This window comes from Chrysemys picta, chromosome 5, assembly GCF_011386835.1.
Source record: "Chrysemys picta bellii isolate R12L10 chromosome 5, ASM1138683v2, whole genome shotgun sequence".
Taxonomy (NCBI): domain Eukaryota; kingdom Metazoa; phylum Chordata; order Testudines; family Emydidae; genus Chrysemys; species Chrysemys picta.
Genome location: NC_088795.1, coordinates 125,104,809 through 125,124,743, shown reverse-complemented (window position 1 = coordinate 125,124,743; position 19,935 = coordinate 125,104,809). Strand labels below are relative to the sequence as shown.

Below are 19,935 nucleotides of genomic sequence, written 5' to 3'. Positions count from 1 at the left end.
AGGAGGGGTACAGCTGTTTTGAAGTCAACATGTTTTAAGAGCAGGTTAGACAAACACCCGTCAGGAATGGTTTAGATGATACTTAGTCCTGCCATGAGTGCAGGGGACTGGACTAGATGACCTCCTGAGGTCCCTTCCAGTCCTATGAGTCTGAAATATTTTCATCTCAGTCCCACGTGGCTCTTCAGAGAATGGTCATGATTGAGACACAAAGATTATTAACAGGATTCACTACTGTCAATCTCATTAACAAGCAGTGACCCAAACTAGGTACAAGTGTCATCTTAACAACTGCAACCTATCCTGCGTGTAGTTCTATATAGTAAAGTTGACCTGAACTAACTTTAAAGAATGTAACTACATAAAGTACTATAAATAATCCAGTGAGTTTATTTTAAAGCTGGGCTATATATATGCACCGTGATACAAGATCACTTTGTCAGGCAGCCACTACACACTATTAGCTCAACAGTTAGCTCAGGATGTAGAAAGATGCCATTGTAGATTGTAAAAACTGACCTTACAGTTTCTTTAGAAAATCTAAACTTTTATTATACAGACTGTAGTACACTGAAAATACGTACCCGAAGACAGAAGATCTTGAATTTACAACTGTACAAAAAACAATAGAAAACATATGGGCTATGCTATAGAATAGATGTAACATTTTACAAAATGACATTTCTTGTTAAAGGCACCAGATTCCCAGTGGGCTCTGGCTTAACATTTTTCAGTCTTTTTTCTAGTCAGATCTTGCTATGAAAGTGCGAGCCAACCTCAAGCTCTACAATGTCAAAGTATCAAGCTGCTTCTTTCTATGTAAGTGGTCTGCACTTTGATGTGATTAAGTGGGGGAAATTAGCAACTTCACATGGGCCTATTTTATTAACTACTCCAAAGAAGATTTTCCCCGTCACATCCAGCATCCTATTTTATTTGACTGAAAGGTTAATAGCAAACCTACAAATAAAAACTGAGAACCCTTAGGGCACTGATCCAGAACTACAGAGTTAGTCATCCTAAGAACTGGGCAGTGTTTTGGGGGGTTGGATGGGAATTACTTGAGAATGCTTTGTCAGGAAAAGGTGTTTCCTCACCTCAGAAGAGATGAAAGCTAGGGGGAGAGAAAGGAGCCATGTTACCTGTTTCTATCCTATACTTCACCTTAGAATCCTAAATAAGAGAAACTAATTCTGAGTGGCCCCTCAGTAACTAGGCTGGGGGGGCTTTCGCAACCTTAAAAAAAAAAAAAAAGACAAGAGGTCTCCTTCTTGCTCCCAGCGTAAAATTCCCCAGGGCATTCGTTTGCTGAAGCTGCCCCACAATGCATATGTGAAGTTCTGGCTCACAGACTAGGGCCTAGAATGTCGGGCTACAGTAAAGGGAAACAAGAAAACTGATTTTAAGAACGTTAGCCCTGAACAACGTGCGCACCTCCCACGCCTAGTTAGTGAGGGCTTCAGCACATCATTCTAGAGTTAACTTGGGTTTTGTTTAGCTTTGCAATGCACTGCTGAGCCTCATGTACAAAATCCACCTAGCATCTAAATGACTGAAAAGTTAAGACAAAGAATATCAAGCTCCAGGAGTCAGATTTGCTTTGTAAAATAAAGATTAAGTAATATACAGGAATTCAAGTGCTTGCTTTGCTGTTTCCTGAGCTGTCTGGCACTAGCTGTACTCTTCTCAAAGCACTGGTTCAGTGTTTCCAAGCTATGATGCAGGGCTCTCCATGTAGTTTAGTTTCTCAGCAGTGTAAGGATTCTAAAAACATTTAAATGGCTACTGTCATTTCATTTTTTGTTTTTTAAAAGGACACTAGATACACAGAGCTAGTTGAAATAAATTTACAGTCCTTAGGGCTAGATCCAGCCAAGAGAAAGAAGCTTTTGTATTTAAAAATAAGACTGCTAATTATTTTAGCAATGTTTAACTGTCTCAGTTCTAGTGAGAATGAATTTAAAATATTTTGTTATTATTTAAAAACTAATGGGTTTAGTGCATATGACTAGTCTTAGCTGAATAGGCTTGGAGAGTGAAGTCTGTCCATCAATACAGTAAGTACAGAGCAGGTAGCAGCAGCGTAAGTTTCCCCCATCCTGCTTCATTCTAATGCTTCAACTGAGTTCTGGAGGGACTACTTAGAGGGGGCATCTCCTTGCCCATGCAGTCCTCGTCCTTGCTCCTGATAGCTGAATTTTGGGAATGTGGACATATGTCCACTAGACACTGGACTGAGAACCTCAACTCATCTCATGTAAATTGAAGAGCCATCAAATGACAGCTTCTGATCACTACCAAACGGGGCTGAGTTTTGAACCAGTAACTTGGGATGGGAGTGCACATCCCCTGAGGTGTCCAGTCCTCTAAACACTGATTCTTATAAAACAGAACAAACCCCTCATCTAATTTCTGATTAAATTTCTAATTAGCAGAAGACAAAATGTATTAAAGCAGTAGCAGTTAAGACCGAAGTGTCACACTGGTTTAGTTTATAGAAAACTAGTTATCACATGGACTATTTTAAAACCTGAAAGCAAACGAGATTGAAAAGGAATGCAATTTATTCCTTACACATTTTTAAAAAGACAAATACTTCTTTCATACTCTGACTTTAGCCCTTCACTTGTAATGTATTAAGTCAAAGAAGTTATAACCATTGTGAATGCACCTTTTAGTTTTCAGAATGAATTCACTATAACACTCATCTTAACTTGTTCCTGTTGCTTGTTTGGCTGATTTGTATCAGTTGGAAAATAGTCTACCTCACTGCAGAAATGGAGTAATTAAGTAGAGGGCACTTTCCAGAGTGACAGTTATGCTGAGGAGTCCCATTCTCTCACTGATATATGCACACAACTCCTTCATGATAATGGAAGTTCCATGCAGGTACCATCAGTACAACTCAACCACTAAGTGGTTAGAATAGTTAATTTAGGATATTCTGGATCTTAATTTTGTTGGAGCAAATATACATACTTTTGATCAAATCACAATAAAATGTTGTAAATACATTTCCTCATTAATGCTCGCCCTGTTCTGATAGGCACATAGCTGGATAATCTGAAAATAAAAATGCCCAATATAAAAATCTAAATGACAGTATCTATAGGCCGTGTCGGCACACAGATGTATCACTTAGGGGATATTTGCTTTTATCTAAAAAAAAGATCTTGTGTTGGCCTAAAAGTCACAGATTAACATTCCTTTTTAAGACCAACCCTGAGTCATCACAAGGCCCCACGTCAGTCTCACACAATGCTATGTGACTTCTTTGTACTTCTCCCTCCCCAGCATTGCTTTCCCAGGCAAGTGCAACCCCACACATGAGATTGCCTGAAAGAAATTTAAACATGAACATTTAACGCAAGTCTCCATTAAGGGCCAAATTCAGAAGTCACTACTTACGCCTGGTCTACACACAAGTTGTACTGCTTTAACTGTACCAGTTCAGTTAAAGTGGTACAATCCTCCTAGTTTGGTACAATTCTATTGGTACGTGTGCATGTATGGTATAGCTATTCCTGTATGGGAAAGGAAATAAGCTATACAAGCACAAGACCCCTTTATGCTGGTATAACCGCATTCATGCTAGAGGTTGTACTGGTATAACTAGATCAGTGTTCAAGAAACTCACACCCAACAGTTGTGCCAGTACAAAAACTGTGTGTAGCCCAGGCCTTGATCATCAAGTGCCCAGTGGCTGCTTAGTGAAACTTGCACTGAAGAAGAAAAGGGGGGAAAAAAAAAAAATCCAGAATTTGCCATAAAGGCAGTCTCGCTAACCTTCCACATTCACAGATGTGAATGTCACAGATGGGACAGTAACTCACTTTGTGGCTGGAAGAGCCACTCTTAAGACTGCCGTAACACTCAACTGCTCTTGAGAGGCATGTAAGCACAGAACAAGAGAAAGGTATGTTGCCCAGGGGGCCTGCTGTACAAGACCCAGAGATTAATCTCCACTGTGCACCTCACGTGGTAGCAAAGAGCTCTAATCCCTAAGCAGCCCATAAGCAAGGTGGGAATTTTTTTTGGCAATCTTAAGTTTGACACTAAAGAAAATTATAAATTTTGCTGCATAAAAGGTTAAGATATTCAGTTCCCCTCCATCTCAATTGATTACAAATTAACTCGTGCTGGGCATTAATATTCGCAATACAGCAAGATTAACAAAGCTTCTCAAACCCACCCTATGACCCTGGAAAAGACAAGCTAAACACACAGTGGGTGCCATTAGACATCTACCACTCGCAGTAGTTAGATTTACTGCAATTAAATTGCAGGAATAACTGCAAATACCTGTGGTGGTGCAAGTGTCCATATGTAGATGGAACCCATGTAGTCCAAGTAAATATTTCTGCAATAAAATCTGTGCCCTTGCTTAGCGGTAAACTGTGATTCTGTAATTGTCCTTTCCTCAGTGCTTGGAACTGAAATGCTCTCAAAGCGAAAAGCAAATTTTCAGCTGTGATCTCAATTTCTGGCACCTTGAATCACAGAACAAATGTTAACTTTTCCGCCACCTTAAAAAAAAAAAAAATCTGTCAGTTTGACAGTATCTTCATACTGCATTCACCTGAGCCCAGTTAGTTTGGATAGCCATAACGTGTCTTCTGGAAGGGAATAAGAAACCTACACACGAATGCCATTTTGTACAACTGACGCACTCTACAGGAGCTGGCTGATTCTAGTCTTGGTTTGGTCCGCAGTTTGGTGTTACTGAATCTCTTAGGAGACATTAGTTATAGGTTTGTACTTCTTGAGTCTGGTCCACTGGCCCGTAGCATAGTTCATTTCAAAGACTGTGTCAACTAACATGGTGGTGCTCCCAGTGCCATCGGCCTTTGGTAAAACTTCTGTATGCTCGCTAAGTTTAATCTGAATGATGTCGCCTTGCTCTTGGCAAGGATTCTCTGTGGAGACGAGAATAAAAAATAGTCAAACTGCAAGTTAAGACATTTTTCAACACAGCCTGTTAGCAAAATTAAAGGGTAAGGAAAAGCTTTGGATTTGCCAGGGCCAGAGGGAGGAGGAAACCAAAAACTTGACGAGCTACAGTATCACTAGCACCTGGAACAAAGCAGGAAGCCACATGCTTTCACAGATCATGGTTTGAGTTCATGAAGTGTAACAAAGGGAACTGAACCCCGAGGGACCAAACTAAGGACGTAGCAAGGTAACTGGCGGGGGGAAACAGTGTTTGCAAAACTTTCAGTGTCATTCTTATTTCTGCAGGTAATGATTTGGCTTAATGAAGAGATCTTTGGGAGCTTAATGTCAGTTAAGCTTTAAGCTTTAGAAAACTAAGTAAATTATTATAGTGCTAACACACACAGTTTGCTGCAAGTCTTAACAGATTTCATTTGTTTTGGAAGATGGGATGAACATTGCTTCAGTGAAAACCGCTCTCAAACCAACACTGCAGTACCACCAGTAGGAAGAATATTACATGTTCAATTCATGGCATAAATGTGAGATAATACAGATAGAAGCTAAGAAATATGGTCATGTCATTTGCAGCCACTTAACCAACTCGGTTGTAAAGGTCAGGTATCACTACAGAATATACATCTCCAAATAGTTTGCATCCTATTATAGATATATAATAACTCTAGCATTGCAAAAATTGTCCATGAAGCTCAGTTTGGAGGTGCTCTACACACGAATGCCATTTTGTACAACTGACGCACTCTACATGAGTTGGCGGATTCTAAACTTGATTTGGTCCGCAGTTGTTACTGAATCTCTTAAGAAACATTATGGTAGGTTTGTACTTCTTGAGTTTGGTCCACAGGGAGCCTCTTGTTCCTGGAATCCCAGGAGCAGTCTAGGGCCAAGAGCACCTTTCCTCCCCTGTGCCTGGCAAGGTGCACAAGACTTTCTTTCAAATCCAGGCCTCACCGCAGTATTTCATACCTTTGTCATCTTGAGACAGGATTACTGTAATGCATTCTACATGGGCTACGCTTCAGAATGCTCACACTATGGGGATGAGAGCCTTATGTACTAAGGCAGAAGTTACACCTGGTGCAGGAGGTGAAGTTAGCTCACGGACAACTGCATCAGTTCTCAAGAACTGCAGCGGCACTGAATTCTCCTCTGGGTACTATCCAAGGAGTTAACTTTTGGTTTATAAAGCCCCGTATACCTTAGGACCAGGCCTGCTCTCCCTGAGATTTATCATAGCATTTGAGGTCACCTGATGTGCTTGAGTCAATATTTGCTACATTTAAAACATTAAAGAATTGGTGAAGAGGCTTTGTACTCTTGAGCTCCCTCCTCATCCTAGTCTGACAGCACCCACTCTCACTGACCTTCCAAGCACAGCGCAAGGCCTATTCACAAGTATTTTCACCTGACGAGAGTGTGGACTAGTTTGGTCTATAGGGGTGGGTGCCCCCTGAGGTCCACCACATGCTTGTGTACGAGCAATGGTATTATGGTTATGTGTTATTTACTGAAGTATGTGCATGTCCTGAAGGGCACATTTTATAACTACAAAAATACAGTTTGTCAGAGCAGTCAGATGTCAGCACCCCTCCAACCACCACTCACAAGACTTTAGACTTCAGCTGGTATGTTGACACAGCCATGCATGCATTGTTGTAGGGGCAACTGAATAGTTGAGCTGTTGCAAGAAAGCGCAGTGATGCACTCCATACCTTTAGAACAGACACTTTCCCTGCTCCTCCCAATTTTTACATTTAAGCCAGAAAATAAGATCCTGCCCAGATTATCACTAAAGCAGCACATGTTTACATTTTAGTGGTGCTTCATAGCATCTACTGGTCCCCAAAATAACGCTAGTTGTAATACATGCCTCTGGATCCTGCCATGAACCCAAGGATAAGAGCCTTTTCTGGCCTGGTAACTTTGTTTGCAGTCTTGAACATTTCCTGTGCGGCATACATTTGCTCCCTCTGCAACATATTAAAGCAAGGGTATATTTCAGTGGAGAAAGTGCTACTGAAGAGCACAGTAAGTTACATTCAACATCCAAAGATAAGACACAGGCTACCTGGCGATCTTTATTCTTACAGAAAAGAAGTCCTCTCATTCCTCTTCATAACAGGCACATAGTGGCACACATTGTTGAGGTTGCAAAAGAGTTCACATTATAAGCCCCATTTTCACACAATTTTAAGGCAGTTACTTTTTGTGACAGAGCACAGACCTCCCAGGGACACCTCCACTCCACTTTTCCTTAAGGACTACACCAACACATTTCAAACTTCAGCTGCTTCTGCTGTAAAAGTTTAAGGGGAAAAAAAAACCCCATGTGTTGAAGAATTTCTTTTTTACATGGAGAGGGAAGAGTCCGCTTCGCTGACTTGTGTGTGCGCGCAGGTGGCAAGGGAACAAAGTGTTAAAATTTTATGTGAATGAAAAAAAAAAAAATCACTGAGGATGTTCAGGAGCATCTGCTTCTTCCATCCCTTTTGTGACGTTACAGATTCTTCCTACCCAGACTGGCAGGCCATGGGGCTGCTGCTGGGACAGCTTCCATTAAAGAGATTTTTTTGAGAGAGACTTAATATAGCAAAATCATTGAAAAGAAGGGGAAAAAAAATAAAAGGTCACACAACCCTTTCTTAAGGCCATGATTCTTCCAACACTTACGCACATGCTTAACTTAACACTGAAGACCTAAAAGCTCATGTTTGAGGGCTTCAGCCAGTCACCTGCAGGGTTCAGGAAGGAATTCCAGCTCCCAACCCCCAATATACTCGCTTTTGTTTGATCTCCTACCTCCGAAGCATCAGAGAGGGCCACAGTTGGAGGTGGGACACTGGATGGGGGCAGTCCTGTGCTCTGAGGTGGTACTGAACATTTTCCCCTCTCACATGCTTAGCTGGCTGGTTCTTGCTGAGGATCTAACTGATTGCCATATGTGGGGTCAAGAAGGAATTTCCCCCCAGGTTAGAGAGAATGTGTCTCTCTGTCTGGCATTCCTCTGCAGCATGAAACGTCACTTGCCCGGATTATCTGTGTCTCTCTCACTTAAACCATTTCCCTTCCATTGCCGGGGCCTTGAGTATTGATGCACCTCAGTCCCTCCCATTCTGCCTGTGGCACATAATAGTCTGGTCCCCTTGTAGGCTGTAATACTTTGGTCTAAGTTTAGTTGTTGGGTTTAGCGTGCAGCTGCTGGATGGTGTTGGTGGTCTGTGACATACAGGATGTCAGACTAGGAATCTGATGGTGCCTACTGGCCTTAGAACCCTATGACCTGAGACTACTCATGTACTTAACTTCAGGCATGTGCATTAGAGTTTACAGGATCGTGACCTTAATCAGCATCAGAAAAGAGATGTAGTCCAGCAATTTGAGTGTCTGACATTTCCTGCATTTTACAATATCTGACCATTCAAAACTTTCACTTTAGGACGATCAATTGCTATCTTCTTCCACTGTACAGTCACTGCCATCTGTGTCAGTTTATATTATAAGTCCTCTTCAGACAAACATGAGTACCAGTTATGGTGGAAACACACCCCCATCCCTCACCCCATTTGTCTCAATGTGTGACTGTAACAACCTCACTGGGACCATGTACTGTTATGAAACACAAATGACAAGTTTTGTTGTTTTTTAAACTTAAAAAACAAGGAAATTGAGTAAAGAAATCTACCTTACTGAACCATTATGTTTGCACAGATAGAAATCACAAGACACATGAAAACATCCAATAGCAATGTTAACTAGATGGCAGAGCACTTCTGTTTTCTTTGGTTAAAAGATGTACTTTCCACAGCCTCCTGAATGCCAAAACCCGGCATTTGCCAACCCATCAAAGAAGAATTAATATACTACTGAGGTTAATAGTAAAGATTTGTGATCCTGAATGAAAACTGCTTTTCATCTACAGATACATTACTTACCGTGAGAGAAAGGCTTTTCTTGGGTGGCGGCTGCTGCGGAGTTTGGGGGGCTACTTGTGGAGGTTGTGCGGCAGGGGAAATGGCAGGAGGTGTAGTAGGTGTTAGGGGTGAAGTAGGTGTGGCTGCAGCTGGATTTGAGTTACTGTTATACATGGGTGTTCGTTGTTTGAACTGAGCAGGAAGAGGAGTAGTGTTTGGAGCTGTAGGCTCTTCAGGTTGCCTATTAGTCTGTATGGCCTCTCGCACAGATCCAGCTGCATGAACAAATATAACAATTAAAAAAAAAAACACCACACCTGCAATTGGATAAGGGTCTCAGATACTGCAGTGCCCTTTAAAAGTACCTAGATACAGACAGACAAGAGTTCGAGAGCCACGTTTTAGTGATGTGATTAAATGACCATTTATAGATTACATTTGAAAAACTATATTCTCTCTCTTTCCACTGCATTCCCTTTAGCAATAATGGGAGACAGTTCCGGGACTTCCAACTGGCAAATCTGCGTTGCACTATATTTAGCAGTCAAATTTGTATTTAATGGACAATTATTGTAGGAAGACCTATTATGCAGGAGCTGAGATTAGAGAAACGTTTCATTATCCAAACTAAAAATTAGAAGCAACTTCTCAAAGGAAGTCAGAATTAATTCCCAGTCTCAGCCAGTCAGTGAATATTGAGAAGACAGATTGAAAAACAGGCTAAACAACAGGAATTACAGAATTAAAATCCAGTCCCTGGATCACTTGTTGTTTAGAGCAGTGCTTCTCAAAGCTGGTCCACCACTTGTGCAGTGAAAGCCCCTGGCGGTCCAGGCCAGTTTGTTTACTGGCCGATCGCGGTTCCCACTGGCCGCAGTTCGCCACTCCAGGCCAACGGGGGCTGCGGGAAGGGCGGCCAGTACCCGCGCCACTTCCCACAGCCCCCATTGACCTGGAGCGGTGAACCGCGGCCAGTGGGAGCCGCGATCGGCTGAACCTGCAGACGCGGCCGGTAAACAAACCGGCCCGGACTGCCAGGGGCTTTCCCTGCACAAGCGACGGCCTGACTTGGAGAAGCACTGGTTTAGAGGACCACTGAAAAGGAAAGGGTTATTGGAGAGGCCTACTCTTGGAATGACAGATGAACTCTCCCTTCTCTCCCAAAGCAGATAAGCAACCAAAACCACACACAGTAACTATTTCAAATCCAGTTTGAACTCAAAACATTTTAGTGGAAAATCCCAGACAATGATATCAGCCACAGCCAGTCACAGATTCTACAATTTATCAAGTTATAATCTTGTCATTTGAAGATTCCCACAAGGCTTTATACACTGTACCTATCTATGAATCACTCAGCTTACCATGACATGCAGCTTACTCTTGGCTTAAACAAAGAAGCTGGGTAAAATTTTCAAAAGCCCCTAAGTCCCACTGACTCCTAAGTGACTTAGGGGCTATTGAAAATGCTTCTACTACTTAACAAAGCTTAGCATCATTATAAACAATTTAGGGCAGGAAGTGACGAATATGACCTTATTCAATTGAAACTAGACTGGAGGGCACAGAGGGCAAAATGAGGAGAAAAAAATGGCAGAATGTAAGTGCATGAGTTGGGATTCCAGCAAGACACCACATTAACAGCTTTCCTCTTGGAGGTTGTTAATAGCCAGAGTGATGCAAGATGCACAGTTTGTTTTATTACATAAAAAACAGGTCAAACTATAAAGCAATTAGATCCTGAATATGTGAAGTATGGCACTGACCAATTTAAAATATTTCCTGCCACAACGATGAAACAAAATATTTAAAGAAAGAGGTTCTTAACCTTGACCGTGAAAACCAGAGAGGGTATTCAAAGCCATAAGGGGTATATGAAATAAAGAGATACGGTCACCACAAATTAAAAGGGAAAAGGACAAAAAGTAAGACAAACAATTTTATAAATCTAAGGTTTTCAAGGATTTTTAGATCAACTGAAGCATAGGTAAAGGTGGAAGGGGTTAATCAAATGGTGAATGGGGTACACACCCCTTGTAAATTTGAGGGCCACTCTAAAAATAGGTTGCCTATTTATTTCATGGACAGTTGATATGAAGAAAATATATGCATAATTGAGACTGTATATTTGAATAAGCCCCCAGAATTCAATGTTCATATCGTTCTCTACTTTTCACTTTAAGACATTTAATCTGGTATAACTTGTATTTTTGACACAGTTTACTGTGGCCCAATTTGTAAACTGTGCATCCAGTTTTAGGAGCCAATTTTTCCACCCACAATGAATTACAGGATTAACTATGAACCGCAAGAACAAAGTGGTTGATAAGAATTGCTAGGGGGCACATAATTTGGGGCCCTGTAATTCTAAAGTGGATTATACTTTATTCATTTAAAATAAGGATATATTATTAAAAACTCCAGGAACATGCAACTTACTAAAGCTAATGGACATGGCACCTGGAAAACACAACCTTTGGCAAGCTTTTATGTTTATTCTATAAAAGTAGGAGGGAGGTTTGTATTAATTACAGAGTGAGAGGTAGTCCTTTCTGCCAATGAAAGCACAATACTGGGAATTAGGATCTCTTAGTTCTATCCCTGGGTCTGGCATTAACTCATGTGACCCCAGGCAAGTCACTTAACCTCTGTATCCCATTTTCTCCATCTGTAAAACAGAAAATACCTATCTGACAAGGACATTGACAGTCTAAGACATTTAAAGATTCTTGGAAGAGAGAGATCTATGCAAGTTCCAATGATAGTAAACCAAAATATTTGGTCTTCATTATATGTACTTTAATTAAACAAGACCATGTTAAACTCCCTGGCTACAAAATACAGATTTCACACATGATCCAAAAGGAATATTTAGAAAGGAAAAATAAAAATGCAACTAGCAAGGCTCAGAACTTCACATGATGTTTTTTCTGCAGTTAGATACAACGCTAATACAGAAAACAACACTAGCAGCTGACACTGCTGATGCTTCAGGCCATGTACTTTCCAGAGCTGCCAAGCTGCAGCCAGAGAGATTTATACAGGGCTTCGGAACTCTGTTTCTGAGCCAAGCTTGTGTAAATTCTACATGTGTCCGTCTGCAGTGACCACTGTGCCAAAGTTCCTGAACTGAAAAGTAAACATTGCTATGGTAGGAATCTGTACACAGGCACCAGGGTAAAGAATGTTGCATATAATTGAAATGTCAGTTCTTTGTTGACTGTGAATTTATCCCAAAGTGTTTTGTTAACGAATCACTATTATTTAGGTGTATTGGATATTTTACAGACCTGTATGATGACAAGTCCTTGCTCCGTTGTGCGTGTGGGAGGGAGGGGGAGTGTTAAACCTTTTGATCCCATGGCTAATTCTGCACTTATTTTAACCCTTCCCTATTTTCTATTATTGAATGTAATTTGATTTTTGAAAAATTTAAGTACTCAACTGTACCTAATAGACCTTCATAAAAACGCAAAGGAAAAAGGTGAGAGGGTGGACAGAAAGATAGGTTTTGGTTGAACACCATGCGTTAAAGTAGTAAGCCTTTAATAATTTATACAATTATTGTTTAGCCCTTGAGAAAGTACCTCTCTCTCTTTCACACACCCAGGCCAAAGATTGCTAATGACTTACAATGTACATTAGTCCACAAGGCAATCAGATTGCCTATAAAAAGATCAAGCAAACGAACCATTTAAGGGGATAAGAGTACCTTAGCCTTAGTCAGATCTAGAATTAAAAGTGATTTCATAGCTACTTTTAAAGTAAGAATTTTCTTTTAAAAATAATGTAAATGATATGTCTTTTGTTACTAAAAACTACAAGCCTTCTCCTGCAACCCTTACACAAATAGTCCTGTTGAAGTCAGTGAGAATACTTGCACCAGGGAGGGTTGAAGGATTGTGTCCTGCATTTGTAATTACAAATGAATGGCAGCGAAAATATATATGAGAACCAATGTATTAATAAAGTGCCAGTAGCAAAAATGATTATTTTACCTGGCTGCACTTCGGAGCTTGGGATATAGGAGGAAGATGGAACCACGCTGGGGGTTGCAGGCAAATAGCTTGTAGAAGGTAGTGCAGACTCATTGTTCAGAGGGCCAAGTTTCTGTAAAACAGTAAATGGTTTTGCAGTCATATATAACATGACTGCATGGAAATTCTGACCTTTTACATACAATGTCAACTTTGTCATTTCTCCATTAGCGCTTTCTTTTTTGGCACTTGCTTAAAAATGTATCTACATGGGAGATTTTTCCAATTATAGTTAACTGCTATAATTATATATCAAGAACTCCTCCAGAATAAGAGCGCCTTATCTTAAATGGCTTCCAACGCAATATAAACTAAACTGGAAAAAGGCACTCTTATTCTGGTATAACAGTGTCCACACAGGGACTTATGCTGGTGTAACTAGTGCAGTTTGAATTCACAGCCTACCTTTTACTGGTATAATTTCCCTGGGCAGATAAGTCGTAGAACACCAGAAACTCCCTGAGATGTTGTCAGTCATTCCAAGTTTATACAGAATTAGCAGCTTGCAAGATAATCCACCTTTCGGCTTCCACAAACTCCTCGCATCCCCTTCTAACCCTCAGAAGAGAAGATCGACCCTAAAAGCTCTCACTACTTTTCCTAGAACACATTTAAGTGTTCATTCTGCATTGTACATGGTTAGCAAAAGACATCAAGAATAGAACAATATTTTGTGGAATCATTACAAAATAATTATTCACTTAGAGGTAAGCTTTAAAGGTGATACAGAACTAGCCTTTAGAATAAAATATCCCAGCATTATGCAGCACAATTTCACTGCAACTTAAAGTCCTACCTGGGTAGACACAAGGCCAGCAGCATAATCTGGAGTTGCATTTTCCACTACTGTTTCCTCTTTGGCTTGTTTTTCCACCACTTCTGTATCTATTGGATAGAAAAGATGGAGTTAGTTCAAGTTAACTTTCCTAATTCCTGAACTAGATTTTTTTAAAGTGATCCATGTAAAAGATTAAAAGAAAATTTTGATAAAAATTTCTTTAAAAAAAAAAAAACACGTGTTACAATGCTGGTATAAATCAAAGTTTTTCATATAAAATATCCAAGTGGTTTCATAATCAAGCTGATGCTTAAATTAACCACAAAATTTACATTTCACCAAGATACGGAATCTGAGCAATCAGACAGAACAGGCCAGCTTCAGAGAAACCAAGCACAGCTATCCATCACACTTATTACAATTGTGATTTCATTCATAAAAATGTATTTAACTTGTTTTGTATCTTACAAAAATGAATTGAGATTTATTTTAATTTAGCAAATTGCAAAATGAAGAAAGTGTTCCAGGAAAAACTTGCCACCTAATTTGTTTTCTGCATGTGTTTAAGTAGCCCAGTATTTTCATTCAGGATGATTATTAAATAATGCTTAACGTGTTTTTTCATTCTTTTAAGATCATTCAACATAAATCTTGAAGACTCTTTATATCATATAGATAATGATTCAAAATTAAGCCTTTAAAAATTTCACTTAGTTATGCAATAACTATAGAATACACAAAAATATTTCAGAACTTTTTTTAATTGCAACACAAAAGGAAAAGCTAATGTCTTTCATCTTTGTTGAGATGTTTATATGTTCACAAGGGCACAGATAGTTAGTTCAACCCTCTCAACATATTTCAAGGGCACATGGCATTTTAATTACAGAAATTCAGAAACAAACATGGCTACCTTTAATTCTTCAAGTGCTTGCCCATGTCCATTCCAAAGTAGGTGTGTGCTCACCCAGAGCACAGCCACTGGAAAGTTTTTCCCTCAGTGGTATCTGTGAGGTCAGCTTCGGTGCCCCCTGGAGTTGTGTGCTCATAGCGTCGCTATAAAGGGTTCTACCGACCTTTCTTACCACATGTGACAGTTGCTGGAACTTCAGCTCGTTCTCGCATTTCCCCACAAGTATCCCTCTCAGTGGATTTTGTTCTTCCATCGTACATAATTATTTGTAGTGGTTAAGTTTCAGTTATTTAGATTACTGTACCCTGCCTAGCAGGGTTACCTACCCCCCTAGCAACAGGGCATGCCTTGGTCTCCAGGGTTTAAGCCTTGTGAGTCGTGCCACAAGCCTATGCCTGTTAGTGACCCCCCAGTTCCAGCTGCCTCAAATGTCTGGGGGAAGCCTACATATAGGAGCATTGCAGAATCTGTAAAGGGTTCAGGCCCCACACTAAAAGAGAAAAGGACATCAGACTTAAATTCTTCCTCATGGTGGCGGCACTTCATCCTCCCTTGGAGCCGAGCCACTTCGACTCAGAACCGAGTACTTTGGCCTCAATAAGAAGCATCCCGGCGCAGTGCCATTCTGCTTCTCTGGTGCCTAGAAAGGATGTTTCTTCTGCTTTTCAGGACTCCTGGCACCACTCATCCCTGGTGACAAAGAAGATGGCTCCTGTAAGGGACTCTCGGCACCGCTCTCCATTGCCGAGAAAGAAGCAGAAGAAGACGGGGGCGATTCCCAACCCCAAGATCCATGAGACACAGAGACACTGGCAGACTGTGACCCATGCCAGGCTGCTCTAAGTTGCCAGCAATTTGCTAGTACTGTTGACTCCAGCCCCAGAAAGGGCACCATTGAATCCGACACCTTTGGCTCTCTCGTGGTGGAGGGTCCATCGGAGTCCAACTACTCTGTTGATGCCATCCACATCAGAGGTGTTTGAGGCTGTGAGGGAGGTATTATCGCTCCCGGCACCACCATCCCTTGCCGTACGGGAGCTGTCAATGGCGGCACCAGAGACAAGAGCTCCCACGGCACCGCAGGCATCAAAAAGGAAAACTGGCCATGATGACCATGATGGCACAGTATCCTCCCTCCCAGCACCGCTCACTGGCACAGGTCAGCAACGCTCCATCCTGGTCACCTGGAAGGGAGTCCTCGGAGTCTGACTCAGAGGCAGAGTTGTATGTCTCCTGCAAGTGCCAGCACTGCTCCAGCCAGTGTTACCCAATGGTGGACATGGGCCAGGTCATTCCACCAGCGGCCTGGCCACCAGCGCAGTGGCAAATGTCATTACAGTGATTGTTCTGGAATGCCTGGGCCTTTCCACCAGTCGAGGGGTCATAGTCCAGGAGATCCTACTCCGTTGTTTCAGAGTAGGGAGTGCCCCCACCACATCCCTCAGAACAGGGACCATGTTCCAGTACTGAGCTAAATATCAAGACCCAGCTTTGCGAGACCCAGCCAGTGCTGAGAATGAGGAACAGTGCTCCTTGCCTGTACAGGCCTCCTCTTCCTTCTCCCTTGACGAGGCAGTGGTGGGAACAAGCATAGCACCCTCCTGTATAATGATGATTATAGGGAGCACTAGGAGCTCCTCAAAAGGGTAGCTCAAAACCTGGGGGTACGTAGAGGAGATTACAGAGCCCTCCCATGCCCTGGTGGATATTCCTGCTGCATCAGGCCCTCATGAGTGGCTTTGCCCTTAAACGAAGCCATTATGGACCCCATCAAGGCCTTATGCCAGACCCCAGTGTCCCTATAACCAACCGTTAAAAGGATAGAGAAAAAGTATTTTGTTCCAGCAAAGGGGTTTGAATTCCTTCACGCCCATCCACCACTGGGCTCACTGGTGGTATCAGTGGCCAATGAGCGGGAGCAATAGGGTCAGCAAAGTCCAACTCCTAAGACCAGAGATGCCAAAAAATTAGACTCTTTGGCAGAAAAACAACAAGGAGTCCGGTGGCACCTTAAAGACTAACAGATTTATTTGGGTATAAGCTTTTGTGGGTAAAAAACTTCACTTCTTCTTCTTCTTCATCTTTGGCAGAAAAGTCTATTCAACAGGCGGCCTCCAGCTCAGGATTACAAACCAGCAAGTGCTCCTGAGTTGCTAGGAGTTTAATTCTTGGAACTTGATGGCAAAATTCAAGAAACTATTGCCACTGGAGTCCAGAAGTGAATTCAGAGCCCTAGTTGAGGAGGGAAAATCTGTGGCAAGGGCATCTCTACAGGCAGCCTTGGACACGGTAGATTCTGCAGCCTGATAAATGGCTTCGACAGTAGTTTTGAGGAGAGGCTCTTGGCTTCAATCCTTGGGTCTATCCGATGGGATGTAGCAGACCTTACAGGACCTCCCTTTTGAGAGTATGTCATTCTTCTCAGAGCAAACAGACACCAAAATGCACAGCCTCAAGATATCAAGAGCCACCCTGACGTCCCTAGGGCTACATACACCAGCCCTATCTAGGACCACTAAAAGCCCCAACCAGCTGCTCACTTCTTCCCGCCCCACTCCTGACAGGACTATATTAAGAGGAGGAGCAGGGGCTACAAGAGAAGACCTCGACCCTAGTCCTCATCTGCTTCAATGCCTGCTCCCCAAGACAATCGGCGGGGTTGCAGACCTTTTGAGGGGACACTCGGGGACAACATGTGGATCAGATTTCCCCAATTTTTGTGGGCTAGTTATCCCACTTCTATCAGGAGTGGGCCCATATTATCTCAGATCACTGGGTGCTACACACGATAACACTGGGATACACCCTTCAATTCAGTTGTTCCCCCTCTTTCGCACCCCACCCCCCCGTCTCTCTTTAGGGACCTTTCTCACGAGCAACTTCTAGCATAAAAGACCTTCATCATTGCCTCCCTGTATTCAGGGAACTGGTATGCTGCCCTCGATTGGAAGGATGCTTATTTTCATATTTCAATCTTTCAGAGACACAGAAGGTTCCTTGGATTTATTGTGAATCATGTGTACTACCAATTTGCCGTGCTCCCATCTGGCATGTCAGCAGCCCTCTGGGTGTTCACAAAGTGCATGGCAGTCTTCCTGAGGAGATGGGGTTCAGGTCTATCCTTATCTAAACAGCTGGTTGATCAGAGGTCGGAGCAAGGCCCAGATGGAGACATGTATAACACAGTCAACTTTCTAGGAGTTAGGTCTGTTAATAAATAGACTTCTGTATATTTTCTCTCCAGTTCAAAAGACAGAATTCATCAGGGCGATTCTCAATTTGGTCCATGCCAGAGCCTTCCTCCTGGAAGCCCAGTTCCAAGCAATAGGGGTGCTCATAGAAAACTTCAGAAACCACGCCATTACCATGGCACGAGACTGCCTAAAGCTCCTGGGCCATGTGGCATCATGAACCTATGTGGTGACGCATGCAAGACTACAGTTCAGACCCTTTCAGGCATGGTATACCTGGACATGGTCATCACACTTCCCTCATCAGTGATCGCCTCCTTTCTTTAGTGGTTAGACAAACCAAGTCCCATTCTCAAGACCCCAACCATCAATGTCTGTTGTCACAGACATGTCAGCAATGGGCTTGGGAGCTCACTTTGGGACCCTCAGGACTCAGGGCCTCTGGAAGAGCTCTTGCTACACATCAACATCAGGAGCTCAGGGCGGTTTGCCTAGCCTGTCAGCTGATCCTTTTCCAACCATCATGAGTGGTCTATCTGTCCAGATGTCATGAAAGGCATCTTTCAGAAGTGGGGGACTCCCCAGATAGATCTGCTTGTGACAAAGCATAACAAAAAATGTCTTCAGTTCTTCTCCTTCCTGGGTCACTCAGACACTTTTCTCCTCCCTGGAACGGACCATCACTTCTACGCATTCCCTCCCATCCCTCTCATTCACAAGGTCTTGCTGAAGGTTAGAATGGACAAGACGCATCTAATAGCCCTGGCGTGGCTATATCAGCACTGGTTCACCACCCTTCTACACCTCTCGGTGGAAACGCCAATCCGCCTGCCTCCATTTCCAGACCCGATATCCCAGGACCACAGCCATCTACATCATACGAACATCAAGTCCCTTCATCTCACGGTCTGGAAGTTCCGTGGCTGAACCCCACAGAGCTAGCATGCTCTGAGCTGGTTTGTGAGGTGCTTTAAAAGAGCAGAAAACTGTCCATTAGAGCCACTTACCTGCCGAAGTGCAAAAGATTCTTGAACTGGTCTATGCAGAAGTGTGTTTCACATGGACAAACAACACTACTTTTCATTTTCGATTACTTACTCCACTTGAAACAACAAGGCCTAACCGTGTCATCTATTAGGGTCCATCTAGCTGCGATCCTGGCTCTTCACCCATGGGATGGTGACAGAATGGTCATGCTGTTTTCTCAAACTCTAATTGTAGTCATTTTCTTAAGGGCCTGGAGAGTTTATACCCCCAGATATGGCAGCCACTCCGTCCCTGGGACCTCAACTTGGTGTTAGCAAGGCTAACAGGACCTCCATTTGAACCGCTGGCAATGTGATCTCTGCTTTATCTATCCTAGAAGGTGGCCTTCCTGGGGGCCATTATTTCTGCCAGAGGGTGTTGGAGAGCTGAATCCTTACTTTGGAACCACTTTATACAGTCTTCAAGGACACGGTTCAATTGCAGCCACATCCGGCCTTCCTTCTAAAGGTGGTCTCACAATTCCCTAGTAACCAGGATATCTTCCTACTGGTCTTCCTCCCTGTTGGCATGCAGCTTCGGATAGAACAGAGACTCCACTCACTGGAGGTCAGACGTGCACTAGCCTACACGGAAAGACTAAATCATTAAAAAAAAAAAAAAAAAAAATCAAATCTACTTGGCTTTCTGTAGCCATTGCAGACAGAACGAAAGGCCTTCTAGTCTTGGCCCAGAGAATTTTATCATCACGTATCCACACATGCTACGACCTGGCAAAGGTCCCTGCCCCGACGGTGCATTCTACGAGGGCTCAAGCATCTTCGGTGGTGTCTGTAGCTCCAGTTCCTAACCAGGACATCTGTAGAGCGGCAATGTGGTCGTCAATTTGCTATTTTGCATCCCATTACGCCATCACCCAACAGGCTAGAGATGATGCGGATTTCAGCCAAGCAGTATTAACAATCAGCATGCCAATAAACTCCAAATCCTCCACCTGCGCCATGGCTTGGGAGTCATCTTCTTTGGAATGGACATGAACAACACATCTCAAAGAACAGTTATGGAAGGTTAGTAGCCATTTTTTCAAAGGGAGGAACCTCCCCTCAAGTTTAAACCCATCTGAGTTGATGTTAATTTTAATTAAAAGTTGGATTTAAGAAAATGAAAT

At 42.5% G+C, this 19,935-nt stretch overlaps 1 protein-coding gene across 2 annotated transcripts in view; it reads right to left on the bottom strand.

Moving 5' to 3' along the window:
- Positions 1–526: 526 nt before the first annotated feature.
- NELFA (negative elongation factor complex member A) overlaps positions 527–19,935 on the bottom strand; it is a 39,232-nt gene continuing 19,823 nt past the window's right edge. Inside the window, exons 7-12 of one of the 2 annotated variants that reach the window (XR_010601607.1) lie at positions 13,698–13,786; positions 12,863–12,974; positions 8,886–9,139; positions 6,824–6,923; positions 4,303–4,916; positions 527–3,063 (exon numbers count right to left, since the gene is read on the bottom strand). Coding sequence is in view for 1 of the 2 variants with exons in the window: in XM_005292390.5 (XP_005292447.1) it covers positions 4,732–4,916; positions 6,824–6,923; positions 8,886–9,139; positions 12,863–12,974; positions 13,698–13,786 (740 nt within the window). In the remaining variant the exon portion in view is untranslated. Of the gene's footprint in view, positions 4,917–6,823; positions 6,924–8,885; positions 9,140–12,862; positions 12,975–13,697; positions 13,787–19,935 lie in introns of both variants that reach the window. The other variant, XM_005292390.5, reaches the window with a different exon arrangement.